Raw genomic sequence first — 10,000 nt, forward strand, 5'->3', positions numbered from 1 at the left:
TGTAGCGCTCCACAGAGCTCAGCTGACTGTGGCCGTTGTATCCTCCGACAGCGTAGAGGTACGAGCTGAAACACACCAGTCCTGACAACATACGCACAGTCAGTGGTCAGTGGTCAAAGGGTCTGATGCTGCATTTAGGGCCGTTTTTTGAGCCTGGACTTCACAACTTCAAACCATGACTCATCACTTTGTAGCGTTCCAGGCAAGTCACGCCAAACTGCCTGAGCACAAGGAACTGTGGGAGCTACAGTAGATGTAAACAAACCAGCATGGTGGACTGTACATTATGTTCATTTACAGTCATTTCTATCCCAGAGTGTTTTGTTCTTTGCTTATTTGAGGGAAACAGAAGAGGACAAACGATGCATAAGGCCAGAGAAGCTGCTCTACCTTTTATGTTCTTTGTATATGTGGATTCATATTTGGTATTAATTTATTCTTGCACTCAATGGACTGAAAACTAGCTAACGCTAGAGCAGCTGCTGATTATGCAGAACATTTGCAGATAAATAATGTCAGAGCAATACCTTGTTTTAAAAACAATCTGCATAAACACCACATCCATGGGGGGGTGCCATTGCTATGTGACATCAGAACTAGGAACTGGGAGAACATGGATCTGATACGAGTTCACAGGTGTAAGTCACAGGTTTGACCGACTTTCCAGTGCATTTTCACCGGTAGAAGGATGGAAAAACACCAGTTACGGGTGGACTGGAACGCAGCATAACATCTGTTCAAAAAAGCTGCCAGAAGATCATCGAAAATGTTCATGTGATTGGAATGAATGATGTAGGAGGAATAACACTGTGTTAGAGACAAAAAGGAAGAATAAAAACAGGACCAAGGCTCCTGGAGTCCAACAGCATATTTAAGACATTAATGGACATTCATTTGACCATTCATTTGACCTTTCAAGGTCAGTCAAGGTCAAAGGTCATGGCACCAAATGAAAGCCCATATGTGACTTCCTATCTATTGTCAATAGTAATTACATCAATATCTTCAACTGTTTTCAAGTTATAACACTTTCAAATGTGTCCCATTATAAACCAAAAACTTCAAAACTTTGTAAAAAATTTAAAAATCTAGATTTCCTAATTCTCTGAACAAGCTTGGTAGACCACACTTTAAGGAACCTCTGCTATGAATTTCAATTGATTGTGGCTGATGGTTTTGAAGAAGAATTTTCTTGAAAAATTGTTTACGGATAAATGGACGGATGACGGACGGCAACTGATACCAGCAGTCCATCGGACCTTTGGGCCGTTGGACAAATATATCCTAAATGTGTTTGGAACTCCAGATGAACTCTACTCTGTCCAATCTAGTTTAGTTTAATGTCCCCGGTCCAACCGTCCTCCTTTATCTGGGCTTGGGAACCGACTAAAGGGACCCAACAGAGACCCTCTGGACCAGGTACTGAGGTTAGGGATTGCTTTATTGGTTTGGTGGTTGAGTTTTTCTCTTCGTGTTTTTCAGTTTGCTTTGGTTTTGAACTTCACGGTCCACTGAGGAGACGACAAGTCCCATTCAAGCAGGAACATTTACAACCAGAACATCTGGAAGGTTCTGTCCACATGAACAAAAGAAATGGACCAAAAACAGACAATAGAGAAAACTGGTAATGTCAGTGGGACTGATTTATATTCAGTGATTAGTTTTAGACAAACACCCACAGGTGTTTTCACCTCAGAGTCTCCAACAGAGACCCTCTGGACCAGGTACGGAGGTCAGGTACTGATTTATTGGTTTGTTTGTTTAGTTTTTAATCTTCATTTCCTTCAGTTTGGTTTGGTTTTGAACTTTACAGTCCACTTTGTGAAAAGTTGCTAAAAGTTTCCAAACAAATTTTAAAAGCAGTTAAATTTGAAAAAAAAAGTTGCTAGGGTAGTCTGAAAAGTTGATCAATCTAGCAGTAAAAGTGTTAAGTTAGTATCAATGGTCAAGCCTGTTCCAGTGCTAAAGGTGCAAACTTAACTGTAACTTTAAACCCAAGCCTTAGACCTGAACAGGTAGTCTAGCTCCTCTGCCCCCCCCCCATGTTGGGTTAGCATATGGTCCTTACCAGGGTGTCAACGCTCACCTAGGCCACTGCGAACGGTGCTCATGGGGGCCAGCTGTTGCCAGGTGTTGGTGTCAGGCTGGTATTTCTCAGCAGAGCTCCAGCGGTTCTGTCCATCGAAGCCCCCCACCACGTAAAGGGCCCCCCCACACGCCGCCACCCCTGCACCCAGACGAGCCACCGCCATCGGGCTGACGAAGGACCAGCAGTTCGTCTCTGGATCCCACCTGAAGATCAAACAGGACCAGACCAGATCACAGTATCATCACAGAACACTCAGCTCGTCAGTTATGTAAAACATGAAGAAGAATGAACCTGATCCACCAGGACCCCAGGACCCATTAGAGGGTTTGGACCACAGCTGAAACAATTAAGCCATTCATCAACTAAAATCAATTAAGAAAATTATTGGATTCCAATTTTCTGAAATGGAGGCTTTGTTTCCTTAATTTCATGAAGCAATGACGTAAAGGTCGGATAAATGCGACCTGGATCTTCAGAATGAAGTCACATTAGAAAAGATCAAATACGGATCAGATTTGGACCACATATGAAAGTGGTCTGGGTCAGATTTGGACCACATATGGAAGTGGTCTGGGTCAGATTTGGACCACATAGGAAGTGTCCTGGGTCAGATTCAGGACCACATACGAAAGTGTCCTGGGTCAGATTCAGGACCACATACGAAAGTGTCCTGGGTCAGATTCAGGACCACATACGAAAGTGGTCTGGGTCAGATTTGGACCACATACAAAAGTGGTCTGGGTCAGATTTGGACCACATACAAAAGTGGTCTGGGTCAGATTCAGGACCACATACGGAAGTGTCCTGGGTCAGATTCAGGACCACATACGAAAGTGGTCTGGGTCAGATTTGGACCACATACAAAAGTGGTCTGGGTCAGATTTGGACCACATACAAAAGTGGTCTGGGTCAGATTCAGGACCACATACGGAAGTGTCCTGGGTCAGATTCAGGACCACATACGAAAGTGGACTGGGTCAGATTTGGACCACATACAAAAGTGGTCTGGGTCAGATTTGGACCACATACAAAAGTGGTCTGGGTCAGATTTGGACCACACTGGCCTTCAGTCTGAACGTGGCCTTAAACCTTCCAGTGCAGATGATCTCCCAGCACCAGTGGGATGTGACTGTCCCACCCACACCCACATTCCTGGGTGTCCTGCTTCAACACGTTTTGTTGTCGACTCATTAAGCTCAAACACCTGAAAACTGTTGGACCGCTGTTCACACCGTTCCTCTGCTTCCACTCATGTCACTGCGCCTCGTCTGTTCACACTGTTTTATACAGGCAATGGGATGTGTAAATATACACGCCACGTTTAATTGACTTTTAATTGATATCTGTAGACATTATAATCTATCCATGTGTAGGTTCACACCGTTACCATCCCCCTGTCCAACCTGAATGGATGTGTCAAATACCACACACTGAGGGTCAGGGTTAGGGTCAGGGTCATGGTTAGGGTCAGGGTTAGGGGTAGGGTCATGGTTAGGGTCATGGTTAGGGTCAGGGTTAGGGGTAGGGTCATGGTTAGGGTCATGGTTAGGGTCATGGTTAGGGTCAGGGTTAGGGGTAGGGTCACGGTTAGGGTCATGGTTAGGGTCATGGTTAGGGTCAGGGTTAGGGTCAAGGTCATGGTTAGGGTCAGGGTTAGGGGTAGGGTCACGGTTAGGGTCATGGTTAGGGTCAGGGTTAGGGGTAGGGTCACGGTTAGGGTCATGGTTAGGGTCATGGTTAGGGTCATGGTTAGGGTCAGGGTTAGGGGTAGGGTCATGGTTAGGGTCAGGGTTAGGGTCAAGGTCATGGTTAGGGTCAGGGTTAGGGGTAGGGTCACGGTTAGGGTCATGGTTAGGGTCATGGTTAGGGTCAGGGTTAGGGGTAGGGTCATGGTTAGGGTCAGGGTTAGGGGTAGGGTCACGGTTAGGGTCATGGTTAGGGTCATGGTTAGGGTCAGGGTTAGGGGTAGGGTCATGGTTAGGGTCAGGGTTAGGGTCACGGTTAGGGTCATGGTTAGGGTCAGGGTTAGGGGTAGGGTCATGGTTAGGGTCAGGGTCATGGTTAGGGTCATGGTTAGGGGTAGGGTCATGGTTAGGGTCATGGTTAGGGTCAGGGTCATGGTTAGGGTTAGGGTCACGGTTAGGGTCATGGGTAGGGTCATGGTTAGGGTTAGGGTCACGGTTAGGGTCATGGTTAGGGTCATGGTTAGGGGTAGGGTCATGGTTAGGGTCATGGTTAGGGTCAGGGTCATGGTTAGAGTTAGGGTCACGGTTAGGGTCATGGGTAGGGTCATGGTTAGGGTTAGGGTCAGGGTTAGGGGTAGGGTCATGGTTAGGGTAAGGGTCATGGTTAGGGTCAGGGTCATGGTTAGGGTTAGGGTCATGGTTAGGGTCACGGTTAGGGTCATGGTTAGGGTCAGGGTTAGGGGTAGGGTCATGGTTAGGGTCAGGGTCATGGTTAGGGTTAGGGTCATGGTTAGGGTCACGGTTAGGGTCATGGTTAGGGTCAGGGTTAGGGGTAGGGTCATGGTTAGGGTCAGGGTCATGGTTAGGGTCAGGGTCATGGTTAGGGTTAGGGTCATGGTTAGGGTCACGGTTAGGGTCATGGTTAGGGTCAGGGTTAGGGGTAGGGTCATGGTTAGGGTCAGGGTCATGGTTAGGGTTAGGGTCATGGTTAGGGTCAGGGTTAGGGGTAGGGTCATGGTTAGGGTCAGGGTTAGGGGTAGGGTCATGGTTAGGGTCAGGGTCATGGTTAGGGTCAGGGGTTATGTGAACCAGGAGACTGAGTTCATGAAATGCCCTTGTATGTCACACCAGTTCTTGTGGCATTTGGCGTGGTTTACGTAAACGTTTTCTACCTTTAGTGTGTTGAATAACACACAAAAGGTAAACGCCGTTTGATCACATGTCAATCTTTGCCCAGATCTCCGGTTCATGTAACTCTAACTCTAACCCTCAGTGTGTGGCATTTGACGCATCCATTCAGGTTGGACAGAGGGATACTAACGGACTGATTGTACACATGGGAAGGTTATATTGCGTACAAATAACACACCAATTAAAAGAGGCGTGTACATTTACGTGAGTCGTGATATCACGTTGGAAAACGGAGATCTTGGCGCACATTGACATGTGATCAAATGGCGTTGAATAACATGTGAAAGGTCAAAAATGCGTACGTATAGCACGCCAAACGCCATAAGAGCTGGCGTGTCATACGACACCCTTCCATGCCCTCAGTCTCATCTGGGCGTTCGTCCAGGTCCACGTCCTTCGTCCTGGTCATTACCTCTCTACGGTGTTGTGATGGGTGGAGCCCTGGGAGCCCCCGACGGCGTAGATGCAGCCGTCCACCACCGCCACCCCCACCCTGTTCCTGGGGGTGTTGAGGGGGGCGCGTTGGCTCCACAGGTTGGTCATAGGGTTGTAGCAGCAGAGGGCGCTGGACTCGGTGTTGTTCTGAAGGGACAGGTTCCTGCCACCCACCTGGAATCGACCAATCAGGTGTCAGCTTACATCGTGGTCTGTCCATGTTTGGACAACACAGCTCTAGACAGACCTGTGGTGACTGTCTGTACATTTGGAGCAGTCATTGAACTTCTGTATAGTCGTTTACCATCTGACGTTGTTGACTGATCTGCTCTGATGGTCACATGTTCAGTACATGTTCAGTACATGTCGACTCTGTGGACTGACTGTTTTTCACAGGGTTCCAGGAACTATTTCCACAGCTGTACATGGACTTTTCTGCAGGAGCTAAATGGGTTTAAATACAGACCAAAGGTGTGCTTTCATCTGGGCTTTTCCCCATCATTTTATATGACAGACTTACTTTATATATTTTATATGAATATACACTACTGATCAAAGGTTTTAGAACACCCCAATTTTTCCAGTTTTGTCTGTAAATTCCAGCAGTTCCAGTCCAATGAACAGCTGTAAATGGTACAAAGGTAAGCGGTGAACTGCCAGAGGTAAAAAAAAAAAAAAAAAAGGTAAGGTTAAACAAAACTGAAAAATAATGTCCATTTCAGAATTATACAAAAAGACGAACAAGAAATGGGTAAACAACTGAAAGCAGTTCTGCAGCAGTGGAGGTTGATTAAGTCTGGAAAGTTGGTGGTTCATTTCCTGCAGGTGTCCCAACGTTTGTGAATTCCTTCCACCCCCTGTGTCTGCAGAACAGGAGTGTGGAACACACTGTGGTACCAGACCCATGGAGCAGTACTGGAACAGGACTGGACTGAAGAAAGGAGTGTGGTACTATAATAATGGAAAAGAGGAAAAGGAATGAACCAGAGAAGAGAGACAGAGCATCAGAAGAGTGAAAAATGGAGGTGTGTCCTCCAGAGAAATGTTCTAGAAAGTCCAGGTGTCAGGAAGTCCAGTTTCCTTCAGCATCCAAAGGCACTGAAACTGGACTGGAAATGCAGACAGAAGAGGTCTGGAAGAAGCACAGACACAACAGAAGAAGAAGAAGAGTTTAGGACAGAAAACAGCTGGAGTGGGAGGAGACTGACAGGACAACAGCTGAAAGAAGAGAGAAGAGAGAGGAGGAGGAAGAGAGGAGGTCATAGAGGAGGAGGAGAGGAGACTGACAGGACAACAGCTGAAAGAAGAGAGAAGAGAGAGGAGGAGGAAGAGAGGAGGTCATAGAGGAGGAGGAGAGGAGACTGACAGGACAACAGCTGAAAGAAGAGAGAAGAGAGAGGAGGAGGAAGAGAGGAGGTCATAGAGGAGGAGGAGAGGAGACTGACAGGACAACAGCTGAAAGAAGAGAGAAGAGAGAGGAGGAGGAAGAGAGGAGGTCATAGAGGAGGAGGAGAGGAGACTGACAGGACAACAGCTGAAAGAAGAGAGAAGAGAGAGGAGGAGGAAGAGAGGAGGTCATAGAGGAGGAGGAGAGGAGACTGACAGGACAACAGCTGAAAGAAGAGAGAAGAGAGAGGAGGAGGAAGAGAGGAGGTCATAGAGGAGGAGGAGAGGAGACTGACAGGACAACAGCTGAAAGAAGAGAGAAGAGAGAGGAGGAGGAAGAGAGGAGGTCATAGAGGAGGAGGAGAGGAGACTGACAGGACAACAGCTGAAAGAAGAGAGAAGAGAGAGGAGGAGGAAGAGAGGAGGTCATAGAGGAGGAGGAGAGGAGACTGACAGGACAACAGCTGAAAGAAGAGAGAAGAGAGAGGAGGAGGAAGAGAGGACGTCATAGAGGAGGAGGAGAGGAGACTGACAGGACAACAGCTGGAAGAAGAGAGAAGAGAGAGGAGGAGGAGAAGAGAGGAGGTCATAGAGGAGGAGGAGAGGAGACTGACAGGACAACAGCTGAAAGAAGAGAGAAGAGAGAGGAGGAGGAGGAAGAGAGGAGGTCATAGAGGAGGAGGAGAGGAGACTGACAGGACAACAGCTGAAAGAAGAGAGAAGAGAGAGGAGGAGGAGGAAGAGAGGAGGTCATAGAGGAGGAGGAGAGGAGACTGACAGGACAACAGCTGGAAGAAGAGAGAAGAGAGAGGAGGAGGAAGAGAGGAGGTCATAGAGGAGGAGGAGAGGAGGCTGACAGGACAACAGCTGAAAGAAGAGAGAAGAGAGAGGAGGAGGAAGAGAGGAGGTCATAGAGGAGGAGGAGAGGAGGCTGACAGGACAACAGCTGAAAGAAGAGAGGAGAGAGAGGAGGAGGAAGAGAGGAGGTCATAGAGGAGGAGGAGAGGAGGCTGACAGGACAACAGCTGGAAGAAGAGAGAAGAGCGAGGAGGAGGAGGAAGAGAGGAGGTCATAGAGGAGGAGGAGAGGAGACTGACAGGACAACAGCTGAAAGAAGAGAGGCGAGAGGAGGAGGAAGAGAGGAGGTCATAGAGGAGGAGGAGAGGAGACTGACAGGACAACAGCTGAAAGAAGAGAGAAGAGAGAGGAGGAGGAAGAGAGGAGGTCATAGAGGAGGAGGAGAGGAGACTGACAGGACAACAGCTGAAAGAAGAGAGAAGAGAGAGGAGGAAGAGAGGAGGTCATAGAGGAGGAGGAGAGGAGACTGACAGGACAACAGCTGGAAGAAGAGAGAAGAGAGAGGAGGAGGAGGAAGAGAGGAGGTCATAGAGGAGGAGGAGAGGAGGCTGACAGGACAACAGCTGAAAGAAGAGAGAAGAGAGAGGAGGAGGAAGAGAGGAGGTCATAGAGGAGGAGGAGAGGAGACTGACAGGACAACAGCTGAAAGAAGAGAGAAGAGAGAGGAGGAGGAAGAGAGGAGGTCATAGAGGAGGAGGAGAGGAGACTGACAGGACAACAGCTGGAAGACGAGAGAAGAGAGAGGAGGAGGAAGAGAGGAGGTCATAGAGGAGGAGGAGAGGAGACTGACAGGACAACAGCTGAAAGAAGAGAGAAGAGAGAGGAGGAGGAGGAGGAGAGGAGGTCATAGAGGAGGAGGAGAGGAGACTGACAGGACAACAGCTGAAAGAAGAGAGAAGAGAGAGGAGGAGGAGGAGGAGAGGAGGTCATAGAGGAGGAGGAGAGGAGACTGACAGCACAACAGCTGAAAGAAGAGACAAGAGAGAGGAGGAGGAAGAGAGGAGGTCATAGAGGAGGAGGAGAGGAGGCTGACAGGACAACAGCTGGAAGAAGAGAGAAGAGAGAGGAGGAGGAGGAAGAGAGGAGGTCATAGAGGAGGAGGAGAGGAGGCTGACAGGACAACAGCTGAAAGAAGAGAGAAGAGAGAGGAGGAGGAAGAGAGGAAGAGTTTACACTGAACAGAGTGAACACATGAGTTTATACTGAACAGACTGAACAGATGAGTTTACACTGGGAACAGGTTGTTCATGTGCGTTAACTCTAACCCTGCTGGACAAACTGAGCCAAATGTGTTGGAGCAGACGTTCACAGTCATTCTGTAGATGGTTCATGGAGTTCACATTTATGATCACATTCAGCAGGAGGATGGATTCATCTGAGTTAACCGGTTCGTTTTGACTGCACTAATATATGTGTGTACACACACACATATATATATATATATATATATATATATATATATATATATATATATATATATATATATATAAGGCCTGTAACAGTACACGTACTGAACCGAACCGTTTCAGTACACACCTGTTCAGTTCAGTACACAGCTGTACCCAAACGGCACAGTATGATGACAAAAAGAAAAAGGAATGAAAGATGTTTGATGCGGAACTTTAAATCCGCGCAAGTTTCACACGGACATATTGAAGGAGCACACATTGACCCGAAATATGAAATAGCGGCTGATATAAGGTAAAAAAAAAAATTAAAAAATATGACGTGAACTTGGAAGGAAGAGACTGCAGACCCTCCACCACCAGTCCAGTCCAGTTTGGACCAGTTCAGGTTCAGGTGAAAGACAACAACCAGGAAAGAGACGGTGATAAGACAGACGCTGTTTGGCCCCTAGGAACTACGGTAGTTCTAAAACACTGAGGCTAGCTCTGTCTGTCTGTCTGTCTGTCCTGCACGCTGAGGAATAAATAGAACGTTGAAAGTATGTAAAGTTTCACTTTCGTTTCATGACAGCGTTCGTTACGTTAGTTATGGACCGCACCCCCAGGTATATAACTGCAAACCCCCCCGGCTCCGACAAAAAAAAAAAAAAGAAAAAAAATCCCCCGTGCACACAGGCACACACACACACACACACAAATACACACAGTGTCCTAAACAGTTTGTTCTCTGTCCTAAAATAAATAATTTGGTTCATTGTGTTGTCAGTGTTTCTCTTCAGTTTGTTTCAACAGAATACCAGTTTGTCCTCTTGTTAATGTTGCACTTCATGTGGAATTTTTTTCTTATTTTTATGCAGAATGTGAACTGACAGAACTGGGATTAGATTTTTCTTGTTTGTTCGAAACTACCTTTCAGGGAAAAGTGCAAAACTAATATTTAAAATACATTT

At 47.1% G+C, this 10,000-nt stretch overlaps 1 protein-coding gene across 1 annotated transcript in view; it reads right to left on the reverse strand.

Moving 5' to 3' along the window:
* The window catches only part of keap1a (kelch-like ECH-associated protein 1a), a 45,302-nt gene that overhangs the window by 2,663 nt on the left and 32,639 nt on the right, over positions 1-10,000 (reverse strand). The window contains exons 9-11 of the mRNA XM_030127610.1: positions 5,378-5,574; positions 2,087-2,292; positions 1-81 (exon numbers count right to left, since the gene is read on the reverse strand). The exon at positions 1-81 is cut by the window's left edge and continues 96 nt beyond it. Coding sequence (XP_029983470.1) covers positions 1-81; positions 2,087-2,292; positions 5,378-5,574 — 484 coding nt within the window. The remainder of the gene's footprint in view (positions 82-2,086; positions 2,293-5,377; positions 5,575-10,000) is intronic.

Source organism: Sphaeramia orbicularis, chromosome 22 (assembly GCF_902148855.1).
Source record: "Sphaeramia orbicularis chromosome 22, fSphaOr1.1, whole genome shotgun sequence".
NCBI classification, from domain to species: domain Eukaryota; kingdom Metazoa; phylum Chordata; class Actinopteri; order Kurtiformes; family Apogonidae; genus Sphaeramia; species Sphaeramia orbicularis.